This window comes from Pelobates fuscus, chromosome 6 (genome assembly GCF_036172605.1).
Source record: "Pelobates fuscus isolate aPelFus1 chromosome 6, aPelFus1.pri, whole genome shotgun sequence".
Lineage (NCBI taxonomy): Eukaryota > Metazoa > Chordata > Amphibia > Anura > Pelobatidae > Pelobates > Pelobates fuscus.
In genome coordinates, this window is record NC_086322.1 from 39933432 (window position 1) to 39952578 (window position 19147).

The 19147-nt window shown below is 35.5% G+C and overlaps 1 protein-coding gene across 4 annotated transcripts in view; it reads left to right on the forward strand.

Annotated features, from left to right (window-relative positions):
* The window catches only part of CTNNA2 (catenin alpha 2), a 1421691-nt gene that overhangs the window by 1280600 nt on the left and 121944 nt on the right, over window positions 1-19147 (forward strand). For 2 of the 4 annotated variants that reach the window (XM_063457611.1, XM_063457613.1), the window contains exons 12-15: window positions 7881-8081; window positions 8458-8511; window positions 11140-11291; window positions 12479-12592. In XM_063457611.1, coding sequence (XP_063313681.1) covers window positions 7881-8081; window positions 8458-8511; window positions 11140-11291; window positions 12479-12592 — 521 coding nt within the window. The remainder of the gene's footprint in view (window positions 1-7880; window positions 8082-8457; window positions 8512-11139; window positions 11292-12478; window positions 12593-19147) is intronic. The other 2 variants (XM_063457612.1, XM_063457615.1) reach the window with 1 other exon arrangement.

Below are 19147 nucleotides of genomic sequence, written 5' to 3' on the forward strand. Positions count from 1 at the left end.
GTGTAGTTTATACATTTGCATCTCAATAAATGTTACATGATTAATTGTATTAATTTGCCTGTAGTATGTTTACAATACCCATAGTTTTTATATGACAAAAAAAAGCAAGCATAAAAAAACCCAGACAGTATGGGATGCATGATAGAAATGCGGTACAATCAATGATACATAAAAATATCAAATCAATTTACTATAAATTCTTCCAAAGCTCAAAGGTTGGCAATATCTGTAGCATATGTAAAATGATAAAATACAAAAACATTGCAGACAGTTTTGGCAGGACAATAGATTAATAGGTTATTAACAAGCTGTTTTTGATGCTTATATAATGCAAACATGCTTCAGTAGGTAACACCTCTCGATGGTGGAATATTACTCCAATACTGGGTGGGTGTGCCAAACCAACAGGGAGAAAAAGTACTGCTTAATAAAATCATCTTAAATGCTTAATAAGATTTGCCTTTATAGAGTCAACATACACACCTAGCATTAAGAGTCAACATTAAAACTATCATATTTCATGTGAGTCCCCCTGCTGATTCCAAAACAGCTGTGATACCACAGAGGTCAGAGATTCATGCCTCGATGCATCTGACATCTAGACTCTTTAAGTCCTGAAATTTGTGAGGTGGGGCCTCCATGGATCAAATTTGTTGTTCCAGCACATCCCAGAGATGTTCAATTGGATTGAGATGTGGGGAATTTGGAAATCAAGCCATCACCCTGAACCATTCTTGAACAATTTTTGCAGTGTTGCAGGGAACATAATCCTGCTGAAGGAGACCACTGCCATCAGGTTACCCCCCTGTTATTAAGGGCTGTATATGGTCTGCATTCTCTAGGTAGGTGGTACATGTCAAAGTAACATCCACATAAAGGCCAGGACTCAAGGTTTCCCAGCAGAACATTGCCTTAAGCATAACACCACCTTTGCTGGCTTGCCTTCTTCCCATAGTGCATCCTGCTGCCATTTCTTCCCTAGGTAAATGATACATATGAGGTAAGAATATAAAGTAGTATTTAATGTCTAATTGATATAAAGTTGTATATAATAGTAAATTTCATAAATATGCATACAAATATATACAAAAATTATAAACAATGATTTAAAGTGATTAAATCCCATAGTAGCCAATGTGATTTCATGTGCAAAAAAAGGGATCATGACAAGAGCTCACTCATAAATATGCATTGGTATCTAGTTCTGTAGTATCAGGAGAAAACTCCATATATAGAGCATTGGACAGAGTATTAGCAGGGAATATATACCATATTGCAAAAATGTGTACACATAAAAAAATTAAAAAATATGAAAAAGTAAGAAAAACTCAAAAACTCAAAAACTCAAAAACTCAAAAAATGGAAAACAAGAAATAAGAAAAAAGGAAGAAAAAATGAATGATGAAAAAAGTATATACAGTCCAGTGTGCACACTTTGTATACTGGGTAGATCTCACCAGTGGATCTTTATCATGTAGAGGAAATATTCAATTCCCAATAAGGCATCCATGTTGTAGCTGTCAAAATGTGTAATGAATAGATCCTTTCTCAGTTGAGGGAAACTCCACGTCCTTGCCCAGTGTATGGAAGGAGTGCTGGCTCTTGAAATGCCCGGTGGGCTGCACGCTCGGAACCTTCCTGCTCCTTCGATGGCCCTGTAGGCACATCTATTGCCCTGTAGGCACATCTATATAATACTATCTATTATATACAACTTTATATCAATTAGACATTAAATACTACTTTATATTCTTACCACAATTGTTTTTGAGTGCAGTATCAATTATTGAATTCTTGATTATTAGGAGGCTTTAGGGCCACCTAGATACTTTGCACCACATACGGATAAAAGAGTGCCTGTATATTGATTTTTTTTTTTTAAATGATACATATGCACTCGACCATCTCCTGAGCAATAAGAATGCATGATTCAGACCAAGCAACCTTTTTACAATGTTCCGTGGTCCAGTTTTGACACTCATGTCCTTATTGAAGGTGCTTTTGGTTGTAGACCAGGGTACTCTGACTTGTCTGCGGCTACACAGAGCCGTGTGGCTACAGGGGGAGACTTAGGGGGCTATGACCCTGATGCTGGTTCACTGGCTGTCCTTCCTTGTACAACTTTTGGAGGTAATAACCACTGCCTACTGGAAACACCCCACAAGGCTTGATGTTTTGGAGATTCACTGACCCAGATGTCTAGCCATCACTATTAGACCCTTGTCAAAGTCACTCAGATCTTTTTGCTTGCCCATTTTTCCTTTTTACAACACTAGAAATTAAAGAACTGACTGTTCCCTTGCTGCTTAATATATCCCACCAATTGACAAATACAATCAATGTTATTCATTTCACTTTTCAGTGTTTTTTATGTTGTGGCTGATCAGTGCATGTACCTTCAGAATAATATTTATATCTTGACAATATCGTGAGACCTTGCTGTTCACCATGCTTTCTCCAGTTTTCATAGTTTGTTTCTTTTCATTAAAATTACATTCACTCTCCGTTATGATGCAGAATTAGGGTCCCAGATTTCATAAGTATTCCTCTGAGCTGATGGAAAATATTTTCCTATCGTTAATTTTAAAACCAATGAAGTTACACATTTTAAAACATAGAGGTTTTCAATTCTAATCCTAATGGATTCTTTAACCCCTTAAGGACCAAACTTCTGGAATAAAAGGGAATCATGACATGTCACACATGTCATGTGTCCTTAAGGGGTTAAAATCTTTTATTGAAAATCATGTTCGAAAGTCAATTCCTAATATAATGTACACATTTATATTATATACCTTTAAACAGGAGTTTATTTTTAACCACTATACAATCGTTTCCATGTCTACTGAATGAACTTAAAGCGGACCTTGCATGACAGATATAGGTCTCCAGTTTTCTAACCATCTGGTTTGACTCATGTTATACAATCAAGTATGTCTTCCCTTAATACTAAAACTAATTTTAATTTATTTTCATTAGCCCATCAATCATGTTTTCAGTGGGCTTTACACTTGCTGCAAGACATTCCTCTTATGCATTCCTGTGTTTGGAAGCACACACCTACTTTCTAGAACAGGTTAAAAGTCCCCAACACTTTATGTTGATTTTCTGTAAATAAAACTAATAAGTCTGAATAATTTCTTTCTCCATTCTCAGACTGCTGCAATTAATCATTCTGGCTGTTTCTCTCCTCCCTCTGAGTTGCCCCCTTTCTCCCTAATTGTCATTGCAAGCATTGTTTTTCCTTAGGCTTAATTCAAGCAGGAAAGACCCACAGGAAGACTTTCCTAAGAACAGACCTGTAGAGTACAGCCTTCTTATAGACTTATCATCTCACTATTATTATTATTATTGGTTATTATTTATATAGTGCCAGCTTATGAGAGTGGAGTGCGGCTCTTTAGGAGAGAGCAAGATAAAAGTTTGAGAGATAGAAGTTACTCTTGGAAGCCATAAGCAATCCTGAAAAGATGGGATTGAAGACTAGGGGAGAGTCTGACAGTTCCAAAGGAAAGGAGCCGCCCGTGAGAAGTCTTACAGGCGTGAATTTGCAGTAAGGGTGCGAACAGCAGACAGGAGAAGGTCACCAGTAGAGCAGAGAGGCCGAGAGGGGCATACCTATGAATCAGTGAAGAAATGTAAGAGTGGCTAGAGTTGGTTAGGGCTTTATAGGTAAGGTTTAGAATTTTAAATTGACACCTGTAGGGTACAGGAAGCCAGTGTAAGGAACGACAGAGAGGAGAGGTGTGAGAGGAGAGACAGAAGAGAAAGATCAGCCTGGCAGCAGCATTCATCACAGATTGTATAGGGCAGTAAGGCTTTTGGGGAGATCAATTAGGAGAAAATTACAGTAATCCATGCAAAAGATTACTAGAGCATGGACAATCTCATGTTCAGCACAGACTGAACTGACTGAGAGGAGGTGAAAGGGCTAAATTTTAACCTCTGATTTTAGAAACATCTAGACACGTGTCAGTAATTCTGCTAGCACAATGTATAGATGAAATGTATTTCTCTATTATTTAAGATTGTCATTTGAATTGGTCATGACAGGTGCCATTTAAACTGGTTCAGCACATTGAACTAAAAATCACATTGCAAAAGTTGGCCAAAATTAGCTGAATTAGGGATTCTCCAATTAATTTTTTTAGCACTGAATAATGAAGTCTTTTACATAGAAATGTAGAAACATAGAATGTGACGGCAGATAAGAAACATTCGGCCCATCTAGTCTGCCCAATTTTCTAAATACTTTCATTAGTCTTATCTTATATCTAGGATAGTCTTATGCCTATCCCACACATTCTTAAACTCCTTCACTGTACTAACCTCTACCACTTCAGCTGGAAGGCTTTTCCATGTGTCCACTACCCTCTCTTTAATGTAATATTTCCTGATATTTTTAAACCTTTGCCCCTCTAATTTAAGTCTGTCCTCTTCGTAAGTGTGTCTTCTTTTAAATATACTCTTACTGTGTTGATTCCCTTTATGTATTTAAATGTTTCTATCATACCCCCCTGTCTGTTTCCTCCAAGCTATACATCTTTAGATCCTTTAACATTTCCTGGTAAGTTTTGTCATGGGTTGAGGTCCGAAGACCGAGACCCCTGTGTGCCTGATGTAGATGATAGGAGTCTCAGCGTGGAAGTGGAAATCAGGGTCTGGTGCAGGGTAACCACATGACCCCTGGTGTTAAGCACCAGTGTTTGTGCGGCCACATACTAGAACTCTGATGCAGCTTAGCAAAAGCCAGGAGGTGAATGTTATGCAGATAAGTATCCAGTACTAGAAACAAGGTAAGACTAGAACAAGCACCAAACAAGATAACAAGACAAGACTAGAAGAACCCAGGACCGGAGAAGTACAGAAAGCAGAACCCAGAACATGTACACAATACAGGAGGAAAACATTAACAGGACATGGACAGAGCAGGACTGTACATGAACTGGGAATACAAGACAAAATAAAATGAGACAAGATATACAAGGCAAAACAAGAGGAGACATAACTAAGTACTATATATGTAATAAACATTGGAGATTTAGACATACATAAATGGACAAGATGTATGCAGCCCACCACTGCACCAAAGTACTCCAAGTACGGTGGGTCCTAACTGTCTAGATATGCATGACCAAATAAACAACAATAAAACACACACAGGACTTACCTGCAAGGAAATTAAACCACTGCCTGCAGGAACAGACTGAAACAAAAAATAAATAATGGCAAAGGAAAGGGTGTGGCAACAAAAAACAAATATTTAAAGGAATCCAGAAGATTGGGAATTCCAGGAACGGAATAAAGGAATTAACCCAGAACACCCAGCATAAAGAAAACCAGACATAGAATAGAAAACCAGAAAAAACAAGTAAAACTAAACAAGAATTGTAAAAAGAGTACTGGATACCTGAAGCCAAGACCAGACAAATCCGCAGAATGGAACAGGTTGTGACAGTTTTAATCTGCAGTCCATGAACTAGTTTAGTAGCCCCTCTCTGAACTCTTTCCAAATGATCAATATCCTTCTAGAGATACAGTCTCCAGTACTGAGTATAATACTATAAGTAAGGTCTCACCAGTGCTTGGTACAATGACATGAACACTTCCCTCTTTCTATTGCTAATACCTCTCCCTATCCAACCATTTTGATAAATGAATGGTAATTGAAACACAATTACTGATGGCAACAAATATGTATTGAGATAAATGATTGAGACTTGTCTTATGTATATGTAGTCCTCTAATTTTAATATTGATTGGAATTATTTTTGTTATTGTTTGTGTTATAACAGAGCAGATGTATTCTGATTCATGTACCTCGATATATTTTGTTAACATTGTTATCTGTCGAGCATTTACCAAACAGCTGAAAAGCAATTGGCTAAATAGCTGATATTACTGGTACTGTGCCATCTTGTTACTCTCATTTAGTTAGAACAGTAATTTCACATCCAAATTCAAAGGGACATGTCTCAGATTGAAGAAAATTTGGTCATTTTATTAGTTATGTCCCATGCCGAAAAATCAATAATAACTTCCAAGCCAAATGTTTCATATTAACTATCAACCACTTGCTGTTTTTTTCTCTTAAAATTAAATACTTTGCTAGTTCCATTGATTGAGTTGAAGATGCCAGCATTTGCTTTATTGAAGTTTTGAAGTGACATAAAGTAAAATATTGAAGTGGAGTTATATCACAGGTGCTTTATAGTTGGGTCAAATACATGGCAGCTGGTAGTACCATAGGTCACATAAGGATATAACTTGAAAATATATAATTTAAAGTACCACTCCACACCCCAAAAGCATGTTGAGGAGTACCCTCATTTAACCCCAATTTATAAAAGTATTGATTTCTAGGAGAAATTAGCACTTTTATAAATCAACCTGGGAACTCCCCCCTGGCTGTCAATCAAACAGCCAGAGAGGATTCCTCTTCCTACTTCCGTTAGCTCCCCTGAGCTAAAGGAAGGGGCAGGCAAACTCTATTTGAGCATGCCTGCCTCCCCCTCCCTTACTAACAGACCTCAGACCAGCTTCAGCAGGGCACAAGCGGTGCTCGCTTGTGCACGTTGCGGTGCGGTGCGCGAGTGTGCATGAGCCGACTCGCGTGCACAAACCGACTCGCGTACACGTGCAAACCAAGTAAGAGGCTTCTCAATGAGAAGCCTTTACATGGTTATTTCCCTGTGAAAAGACTAAGAGTCTCTTCCGGGGGAAAAGGGGCAGGAGCTTACAAAGGCTGCAATGACAAGAACTGCAGCTTTTTAAATCTATTTTAGACGATACTCCCAATGAATACATGCATAAAAATATGCATGCATGCATTCATTGGGGGTATATCTACTAAACTGTGGTTTTTTTTGGGGGGGGTTTGGGTTTTTTTTTTTTGGGGGGGGGGGTTTGGGGGTTGGAAGAGTGACATCCCAGGAATATTATGGTATACTAGGGCTTGCGTAATCTTTTGTGTTGAATAAAATGGAGTTGGATTTTTTTTTTTTTAAAGATATATTTTTAGTGAAATTAAAAAGACACATAATAGAGTACACACACACACATATAACTTTAACCAAATAGAGAAATACAGAAAGCAGAATTTAAAGATCTAAGGAACTGTTTGCTCTTTATTCTGAATTGAGCTTACCTATTACAATGAGACTGTTAGCATTATCTCACCTATGGCTGGGTTGCAACAGTTTAACATGGACTCAGAGACACAAGGAATCATTGGAAGATACTACACAATACTGTTGTGACACCATTCAGTGGAATCTAGCAGGTACCTCCGTTTCTGAAAGTACCACCATCTAGATCTTCTACTAGAATTCTTCAATGAGGAACACCAGATACCCACTGTCATAATTAGGCCAACCATGTAAGGAGAACTGACATGTGAATTACTTGTTGATTTTTTTTTTTTTTTTACATATACAATCAAAATAACTGGCTAACTTTTATCTCAAATTCATCCAGACACACTATGATACATGTCTAAACCTGTTCGGAATGTTTTATACAGATACGTTTGATTAAGATGTTGGTGCTGTTGATCTCCAAGTTTGCAATACAAGAGACTATATATAAGACTTAAACCAGTGATTTATACGTTTTATGTGGAATAAATACAAAATCTACAACTATAAATGCAAATAACATTTCTTACGAAGATCACCATGTTTTATCTTCACTATAACAGTGAGCGTTAGTATATATTATTTTTTTGTACATTGAAGGAAAATACAGTAATACATTGAGCTTTGAATATATTTCCCTTTACCCTGCACTAAACAAATGCAACTGTTAAATGTAATTTGGCAGGTACTATTAGCCAAAATGTCTGTGAATTGATATGCGTTCTATACATGTGCTTTCTTCAGAAAACCACATATTGGAGGACGTCAATAAATGTGTCATAGCTCTGCAGGAGGGTGATGTTGATACATTGGATAGAACGGCTGGGGCAATTAGAGGTCGTGCAGCCAGAGTCATCCACATCATTAATGCAGAAATGGAAAACTACGAAGCTGGGGTTTATACAGAGAAGGTATTGGAAGCCACCAAGTTACTCTCAGAAACTGGTAAGGAAAAAATTACAATGTCCCACTTGCCATCACATTTCAATTTATTTTTGTATTATTTAATACAACCCACAATATTTTTCACATAGTTGTCATCATACTTTCATCAGGGCAATATGTATGTATGTGTTAGATCACATTATTTGACATCGCTAGATACTAAGGAAAAAGTATGCAGTGGATGTAGGAATTATTTTACTCTTGTTCGTTTTTTTTTAGCTTTTTGTATAATTATTTAACGATAATGCACATAGCAAAATTATTCCAAACATATTTCACGACAATATAATTCAAACTTGTATAACTTCATAATTCACAATTTTTTTCAACAATCACAAATTAGAATAGAGGTTTTCAATTCCCTTTCTTTTTCTAGTTTCATATCACCATATCCAAAGTTTAGCATTTGATATGCTACCAGTTGTTGGAGGTGAGTTTTTACTGACATTCGTGAATAATGGCTTTGTGTTTATAGGTACTGATTTATGTGGAAAAGTTGATATGTTGATTTAGAAATAGCTGTAAGAAAAAATTTAAAATGGTACTAAAACATAGGTGTCATGTGATAATAAGCACAGCATGGACCAAGTAAAGATTGAGATATGTAAAATATTGCAGGGATAAAATGAGTTAAGAAGACTGTCCTCTACAAAAAGTTTGGATGACAATCCTGTACAGATATATATGCACATGATGTGTACCCTGTACTGGTAATGCTTATACTTACTAAAAAATATTATATAACTACTCTTATAAGGCTGCCAAAAATGGACACCCGTGGTATCCCATAATGCATGGCTACCTTATTGTTCACAGACCAGCAACTGTGAGTGACCTGGTGACCATTTTTTGCAGTTTTTTTTCTGTTCAAAAAGCATTGGTATCAGACCAGTATTAAAAGGTACAGGAGGCTAAATTGGTTTAGTATTTTTTTGTTTTATCCTTTGCTAGCTTTTTGACTTATTATAGATAATCCTAACAGTACTGTAACATGGAACTTCATCCAAATTATAGTCATTAACCAGCCCACAAGATAATTCTGGACTAGTTAATGTCAACTGTGCACAGAGTTTAATTTATTGGCTGAGAGTACTCAGCTGACACTCTCAGTCAATGAATGACCAGTGTTATCGACATTCAGTTTCTGCAACTCTGAAGAACCTGGATGCAGTTTATCAGATATTGAGAAAGGTTGAGAACCCAGTCGGAACCATGGTTTGCCCCATTAGTGCCCCACTACATCAAACTGTAGTTGTTATAATGCTTGGAGTATTCTTTTAAGAGATAAATTATTTACTGCAGGTAGATAAAGAAGGGACAGATGATAGATTATGAGTCATATGTGTTGTAGAAAGAGGTTAATGGGTTCACTCAGTTATAAGAAAGAAATCAAATGCAATTAAATGCAGAAAGTTAGAGAGTTGCTTTTTTTGGAAGATAAGGTATATTCTAGTTGTAGGAAATATCAATGGTGTTATTGTAATTATGTATTACATGTTGTTTTTGTTTAATGATGTAATTGTCGTGTTCCATTGAGGATGTCCTCTGCACTACAACAAATTGCTTGTTTGTAGGGTTGGGCAAAATCTCCCGCTCAAAAGGAGAGACAAGAGAAATGCATTCTATGGGAATGTCCATGAAAAAAAATATAATTTGGCTAAAAATTTAAATAATGTTTTGGAAAACTGAACGATATTTTATTGTTGAGGTTATTTATTTGTTAATAGTATGGCTGTAACATGTATTGCAAAATGAGAAAAATCATTTTCAACAAACCACAAGCAAGTTGGAGAAAAGGTTCTCAATTTTAAAGGGATCAATTCTTTTAAAGTTATGAATATTTTTACAATGAGAAAACGGTAGCTCGCGCCCAATCCCTACCTGTTTGCAAGATATCATTATAGACAGATTGTAAAACCCATTGTGTTTTTAATACTTATTTTTAACATAAGGTTTATGTCTATATGTCTGATTAAATAACGTTGTTAATGAAAATTGCATATTGTTATTTTTTTTTCAATCTTCTTACTTGTATTCATGTTTATAGTATTTAAGACATTACCATTTTGAGCCATTATTACTGAAAAAAATATTTTACAGACTTCAAGATTAATTATTTTGTTCTGCATAATTCTCACCTAGGAAACAATTCAACCATTTATTTATATCAGGTGATCAGGTGTAAAGTGTGACGTTCTTTTAAAAACATTTAAATAGTAAATAATGTTCTAAACTTAATTTTTTTAGAATTACCACTTATTATTATTTAATTATTTAACCGTCACTAACACTTTGTGAAGCATTGTGTTCCGGGCCAATAAACATACACATTCCAAGGCAAAGGTTAATAGGTAAACAACTAATTATTGTGGCATGATTATCATCACATGCCAAATAAAAAAATCTCATTATTTAATAGTTATACAATCTGTCTATAAGTACGATATATAACCCAAGTTATTAATGTAATAATATTTGTTTATTCAATTGTTTATGTGTTTAAAAATTGAAGATAATGAAATTGTGTATTGTATATAATAGTTTCTTTATTGTTGGACTTTTTAGTTGAAATATTGTAGTAACCTCTGAGCTGCATTGTACTTGATAAATATCCACAGCGGTCTAGTATTTAATGTTTTAAACTAAGTCAACAACATAAAATGTAGCATTGATCTGTAGCGTTGAGTTCCTTGTGTTGTCTATCGTCCAATCTTATGTACTACTTCAGGCAATTTCTTTTTCTTCTCCACAGTGAAAAAAAAAAACATTTTTGTTTAACAACAAAGGGTATTACATGTAAAGAGCAGTTGGTTAAAAAGTTCTAGAAGTGGCACAAGTGAATGGAAAACTTTCTTGCTACACGTTTAGCCCACTTTTAGGACTTTCCCCATAGTCGCTGTTTACACCACCCAATGTTTTCTGTTATCTTGTTCGTGTGTTAGAACTTTGTGGCACCACAGTAAGGCCTTCTGCTTCATCCATTCAGTTGAAATGAGCAAAAGAAATAAACATTTCAAAATCAACACTGATACATTTTCCCCCATTCTTTTTTGTAAAGTTATGCCTCGTTTTGCTGAGCAAGTGGAGGTTGCCATAGAAGCTTTAAGCACAAACATTCCTCAGCCATTTGAAGAGAATGAGTTCATTGATGCATCACGCTTGGTTTATGATGGAGTTCGTGACATCCGGAAAGCTGTTCTCATGATCAGGGTGAGTACGCCAATGTAGCTACAGAACAATACATACATAGACCAACAAAACAAATGATGGCGCTCACTCTGCAAAACATCAGCTTTAGCAAGTCTTCTTGCCATAGTAACGCGTAAGAAGCAATCTGCTCATAGGACTACCAAAATGGTGAACCACTTCCATGTTTTGGACCTCATTAAATCCTTTCTCAAGACACTGTCCACTTGTTTTGAGATATCACCCTCTGATGTCAAAAACATCTGCACACCATTTTCATTTAAAAAAAACAAAACAGATTCCATCAGACTTATTTGTTTTAGATTATTTAAGGGTAACCAACAAAAAAGAACGAGATTTCAGCCATTTATTTTTTTCATTTCTATTTGTTCCTGTAGGGCACAGGTGTGTATAATTAAAAACAACTGACTTAATTGCATTCAAATTAGCCTCACACAAATAAAATTAATTAGCTTCAGAAAAAGAAATATTAGTCTGACAACTGTGACAATATAAAATATATAAAAATGGGAATTAAAATGAAGATAGACAAGATGTTTGGATGGATAGATGGGTGATTCATATCCTACTAAATCAAATACACTGGATCTAGTAAAGATATTGTCTACTGTTGTTAAATCAAACCACACTGATTTAGCAGCATTAAGTGACTGTTACTCACCAAGTATTGATCTTTAATAATAGTTTCTGCTTCTATAAAGAAGTTGATGTTGTTTTTAAAACTTTAGTGAATCGGGTAATATTTTTGGACATTGTTATATGTCCTGGAGTCTTAAATAAGCTGAAAATGTAATGACATTTCACATTTATCACGTTATATATAACATAATAAATAAAAATAGGATTCGAGAAGATGTCAAACATAAAATCCGTACAATGATGCTGCCTAATTTATATTTAAATTAGACAGAAACTATATAACAATATTAACAGTGCTTAACTTTTTAAGTTTCATTGTAAACTCCTACTTTGTAAAATATTAATTTAAAATAATAATAATAATAATAATACTTCAATAAACATATATATGTTATAAATATAAATTACAAACCAAACATAAAAAATTTAGAATTTATTCAGTCTTTCCTACTCCTTCATAACTATAAGAACATATAGTGAGTTAACATAAAAAAAAAGAAATTAGACCATCTGTAACACTATTCGTTTACAAGCTTTTTTTTGCTTTTTAGACTCCTGAAGAACTGGAAGATGATTCGGATTTTGAACAGGAGGACTATGATGTCAGAAGCCGAACAAGTGTGCAAACTGAAGATGACCAGCTCATTGCTGGACAAAGTGCAAGAGTAAGTCCGTTTATGATACAAATGTGTGAGGTGTTAGATTGAGGGATTCAATCAGCTGAATTAAGTACAAATATATTTATTTTTTTATTTGCAAGTTTTACTTGATATCTTAATAGCTATTTTAGACTTTCATGCCTCCGCCCTACATTGTGTGAAGCCTCTAGCACAGCTCCAGCATTTGAGATGGACCTCTCCCAAATACAATTATCACTGGGACAATCACCTGTAACCCGTTTGCCTTATTTCCTACCATTATTGTAACACAGGCCTTCAAAGAAAACTAATATGAAGTGAATGGTGGTGTAAGGTAATAAAGACAGGTATTATGACTGTGATTACATAAGTAAGTTATTTAGTGAACTAACAAATTAGATTCAAATCTTGATGTGTTTAGCTCATTATAATTTCAGTAGTTGAAATGGAAACAAGTGGCTACTGGTCCCTCAATATACAATATTCTGCTGAATTCCTCTATTAGATACACTGCTTTTGAAAGAGATTTATACTGATATTCACACACACTTTCTCACTCATTCCTACAACATGAAGTACTTTAGGGGTCTAGAGTGTTCCTGTAATAGCTTTAAGAAGTGTAATTGCTTCCTCTCCAGCCCCAGTACCACTTCCATCCTTTTCCTTCCTGCCTCCCACTCTCACTTGATATGATACACCCTGCTTGGGAACTTAAACCTCTCCCAAAAAACTGACATGTGGGCCTTTTTTTTGGCAATGCATAAATGTATCAATATTCTCACTGGAAGGAAAACTATTGTGCAGGCCCTGTGGATGCTGTGATAAGAGCTGGCAAACTTCAGTTTAGGGTTCTCCTGCTGTCACTTATTTCTTGCCTTTAATACTAAGAACTGTTAGGTGAGGGTAGGAGAATGTTTTTACAAAGATTTATTAAAAAATCAATTCTGCTAGATTAATGTATAGATTAAATTCACCACTACTGTTTTTATAACTATAACATAATAATTTGACTCTGTTTTAATGCATAAAAAAAAATGAAATATGTAAATAAAATAAAAAACTTAAAAAACTAAAAAGGTTGCTTACTGTGAAATCAGGAGCACAGCATTCTGATCAAAGGGTGCGGATCTTAGCCATACATCCATACCCCCAAGAGTTTATGTGAATGAATAGTTTGTTTCCTATTTACATAACCATTATGCTTCACTTTTTATGCTACATTTTGCTCTTTGGAGACAGTGGCTTAGTTTTCCCCAGGGTGCCTAAATGCATGACAGGGGCAAGGTTGATACAGGCATTCAAGAAGTAACAGGGTTCTTTACTGAAGTGTGAACTCAAAGTAGACTTTGAGAAACCATTTTGGAAGAATGGTGATTTGGCCAAATTTGGGCTGCATCGCCCATGCTGACAAAAAAAAAAACTAAATCCGAGTCACCATATGGCCTAATCCCAAAGAAACTGAAATATCCCAATGGTCATAGTGGGCTGTCCCATATTAGCAGCAATTTTTACAAATTATAGACATTGAGCAGGTTTAGGGTGCTGTAAAAATCATACACTTTACATTAAAGGAACACTATAGGGTCAGAAACACAAACATGTATTCCTGACTCTATAGTGAAAACCCACCATTTAGGTGGCTTGACCCCCCCCCCCCCCCCCCCCGACCCCCCTTTGCTCCCTTAAAAGTGAATAAAACACACTGTATTTCCAGCGCCACTGAATGGCACTGCTACCTACTGTGCAGCTGTGAGCCAGGAAGCACCTCTAGTGGTCATCTGAGGAGTGTCCACTTGGAGGTGTCCCTCGGGGCAATGTTAACTCTGAAAAGGCAGTGTTTGCATGAAAATGCCTGCATATAATTAATGATTATACTCACCAGAACAACTACATAAGGATGTAGTTGTTCTGGTGGCTATAGTGTCCCTTCAATACAAAATGTTCATGGTACATAGACTGAACCTGTAATACTGGAAACCTAAACCTGAAACTGTTATGTTGCTGCATATGTATGACCATCAAATGTAACCATAATTGTGGAGAGGGAAATAATGGCAACACATCCAAGTTAACTATTACTTTCTTTCCTTCAATATTTGTTCCGGGATTTGATATAAAGTCAGGAAGAATAACGATCTGGTAAAGATGAGGAATAAAGCTGCTTTCATGAAGCACATAATGATGTCCATCTGCACAAACAAGAGTCTTTTGTTAAAAAGCTGCACAAAGATCAGAAGTGTGGGAAGATCACCCGGCACATTTTATTCAAGGACAAATTTAAAAACTGCACTTACCAGCACCAGCAGTTTAGCAATGACAGATGTGACAGATGCACATCATATTAAAGTTACAAAAGTGCAATCATTCTTAAAAAGATCACATTTCTTATTCCTCACACAAAAGCAACAATAATTAAAGGGACACTACACTGCCCAAATAAGAATAAATAAATGCATAAATAAAAAACAAACAAAAAAAAAAAACGGTTAAGTAGGCATAAACCCAATGAAAACATGCATGTACTCAACTATGCATTTTCTCATTGGGAGTATAGCTAAACCAGCTTGCAAAAGCTGGAAGCCCTCCCATTCTAACCCCGCCCAGAGTTTCTGTTGCTGTCCAATCACAGACTTCCCAATGCAGCTCAAATGAGAAGTCTTTGCAAGGCAGGCACTCTGGGCAATTGCTTGTCTGTTGATCTTAGCTCCACTGAGCTAAACAACCAGGAAGTAGCATGGCTATTTATCTAACAGCCATGGGGTGTAACAAAGTTAATTTATCATTTCCAGTCTTAAAAAAACTGTCTGTAGCTTCTGGTAGCTTTTGGCCACTTTAGGCCTGGTGAAGGGGTTAGGTACAAATAAATGACCTTTTTTGTGAATTAAATTCATAGGTTTCAGTGTCAATTGTCCTAGTCCCCAGTGGAACATTCAATTAATGGATTTGATAAATGATAGCTTTAGGTGTCATCAAGGACATCATATATATCCAAACTCTGATGAAACAAGTGACAGCAGGAATTTGTACGAATGCCACAACCACTGTCTCATTTCAGATTGCAGCCATTTGTAAACACCTCAAAATGTGGAAGTCTGTGCAACTCCAGATACTGCAGTCTACTAGGAAATATGCCAGTCAGTCAGTCCAATGCTGGTCTGGTAAAGTCCAATCTCCTGATGCTCCTATGGAGATGACCATCTGAAATTCATCACACTGATACCACAAAGCTGTATGATTGAATGACATCAGGCTTTTGCAGACTTTGCCGGTCATTCATTGGCTGAGAACATCAGCTAAGTGCTCTCAGCCAATCAATGACACACTATGCATGGAATATGCACATGACTAACATTAGCTATCCTAAAACCGAGTTACATCTCAGGCAGCAATATAACATATCTTAGTATATGGCATTTTATACTGAAATGCTGGGCAAGTACACTTGCAGGGTTCTTACACCATGGCCTTTTCAAAACACTGAAGTGTTCACTACAATTCTTTTCTGCTTTTATAATATTCCTCTTCCGTGCTCTCTATCCCTGCTTATTTACGTGTCATTTTTCTACACCGTAATTTATTCAGCCAAGTCTGAGTATTGGTTTACCAGTTTGAACCTACTTTACGACTAGCCAGCCATAAGCTAGTGCATGATGAATGTTGACAAATTGATTTTAAATCCACAGGTATGAAGTAAAGGAAGAAAATGTTTTTATCATCCTTGGGTCTCAACATTGCTGTTTAATATTATTTTCTAAGCCATTAAAGATACTAGTAAGGTGGACAAATGGTTATATAATTATGAATACAATGGTTGACTCTAAATCCCTCAAATCTATTGACATCAAATAGGGGGTCATAATAACCAAGTGTGGCCAAGGAATGTTCCTTTAATTATTCTTGTTTTATGCTCTCCTTTATTTCTAATACAGAGAGAAAGTAAGCAACGTGATTGGCTGTATCATCATTTGTGCATTGACTCTTCATTTTGTTCTGATTTATTTTTTCTAATATAAACACATCTACCATAAGTCACAGAAATGAAACTTAATGAATATTCTATAAAAGGAAATGTAGTCAATACCTTGCCATTTCCCTAAATAAGATTAACAGATATAATCCTATTTTCTAATACGAGTTATTGAACATTACAATCTTTTCTTATTAACAATTTGATTATAAGAAATGATAAAACAAAGACTAGGAGCTATGTATAGCATGCATCATGTTCCAAATGAGAGAACACATGTTTTCCTAGCACTCTAAGCCTTGGCCAAATTAAGGCGTTGATCCATATGCTAGCAATGACACTTGACTAATAGAGTCGCTTTCCTGTGCACTTTGATTATATAAAAATAATCAGGTCTTTAAATACAATGCAATGCCATTTACTAAGGTAAACCACAGGAATGCAAGCCTCTGTGTTATAAAGGGTTGACTGCATTAAGCTATAATCATTTTAAGTATATACGTTAAGCATGTTTGCTAAAACAGAACATCTATTATTTTCTGTAGCATCTTTAGTTCACCTGTCCCTTCATATAAAAAAACAGAGTTGTTTATTCAACTGAAGCAAAACAGGGGCAAAGAGACTGAACTGGAAGCTCTTGACTTTACTGATACTAAACATTGTGTGCTACATTACTAATAATAAACCTTTTCCACCAATTTTGGTAGATCAATAAAACACACATTGAGATTATTTATAAACCTTTATATATTCATTAAATGACAGTCATCAATGTCTCCTTTTCCATTGGGTATCACGGAGAAAGCTGTGCACCTAGCCTTGACTACCAGAAGTAGGACCTCTCGGCTGTCCACTGGGCAGAAAAAAATAAAATTGTAAGGAGAATTATAGCCATCTTCCTGAGAAGTCTACAGTATTTATTCGGAAAATAATAGTATTACCAGATAAAGATAAAGATGGAACTCTGGAAGAGAAAGTGTTCTAGATTAAAATTAATCAAAGTGTGTATTAATTATCTTTCCTTACAAATAAATTCCCTTAGTATATTTTTGATTGTTGTTTTCTTGATTTAGAATGATTGAAAATGTTTCAGTTTTTTATGGTTGAAGAAGCATGAAAGAATGTTTAGCACGTGCGTAAAAACTAATTACCGTGGTGAGCTCAAATATAAAATGTTTCTTCTGCACTTCGGGTGATGTCTACATGTATTCCCACTGGTTATAGCCACAATAAGATAATTAGATTTTAAGCATCAAGATGTGTAATCAGAGGAAAGAAGCAGAGGAACTTGAAACGTTGATTACTGCTATTGTATTATGGGGTTAGAACCTACAGCCAAAGCTTTCAATGAAACATGTTTCAGCTACAACTCAGGATTTGGAAGTGTTAACACTTACCGTATAGGTTAGAACCTACAACCAAAGTCTTTAATGATAAATGCTACCTCTACTTCAACAACTCAGATTTGAAAGTGCTAACCTTTCATGTATAGAATAGGCACTCTTCATGTGCTTAGAGAATTAATTCATGGGAGATAATTTGCATGAGCTATCCCGGAAGATAGACTAAATAAATATATATATATATATATATATATATATATATATATATATATATATACACTAACTAAATTATAGAACGTTTTAAATAAGATATGGAAGGTTTATCTCAAATTTAATATTCTTAAGAAATATTGGGTAGCCAGCCATTGTTAGCATGAAAAATGTGAAAAGTTAATGTGCTGTTGTGGAACATATTATTATATTTAAATACGTAGATATGTTTTACTGTTATAATTATGGCTAGATTTTCTACCACGATGCGGTAGCTGGAAAAATATATGAGTCATCAAGAGAGGCTCTCCTTATATGAACCTAGTTTTTTAATCCATTCACATTTTAAGAAAAATACTTTCAATATATAAAAAATAACCAGCATTAACAGCAGCTTATATTTTTGCTGCAAACATTTGGGGAATTGAGTGTTAAAAACTCTTGTTGATAAAGGCCTTGATTTAATATTTTTGGATAAGAACTTCAAATTAATTAATATTTAAAAATATATATATATTCTCTCAGAGATTACCAATTTTACACATGGAAGTCCCTAACAGAAAACTGCCTATTTGGTGTACCATATATACTGTTTGCACTCATCCATCCTATTACACTCATCCATCCTATAACTTACAGCTATAATCCTTCCAATATTATCCCTCAAATCTCACAATAGTGACAAACTATGCTGAAGTGGAGTCACCTCACCATCAATCTATCCTCAAGTCATGCTACTATATTGGCCATATTTGTCAACCCCCTTTGACAAAGGAAGAACAACTATTTCCTGCAACCTATGGGGGTAAATTTAAAATACTAAACCTTACTTATAAAGCTCTAAACAACTCTAGCCCCTGTTACGTTTCTTCACTGATTTGTTGGTATGCCCCTTCTTGGACTCTCCACTCCGCCAGTGACCTTCTCCTGCTCACACCCTTACTGATAACTCACACTTGCAAGACTTTTTATGGGTAGCTCATTTCCTTTGGAACAGCCAATGAACTTGGGCATGTGCAGCATTTTACACAATTCTATATAATCTAAAAGATAAAGTGGAGG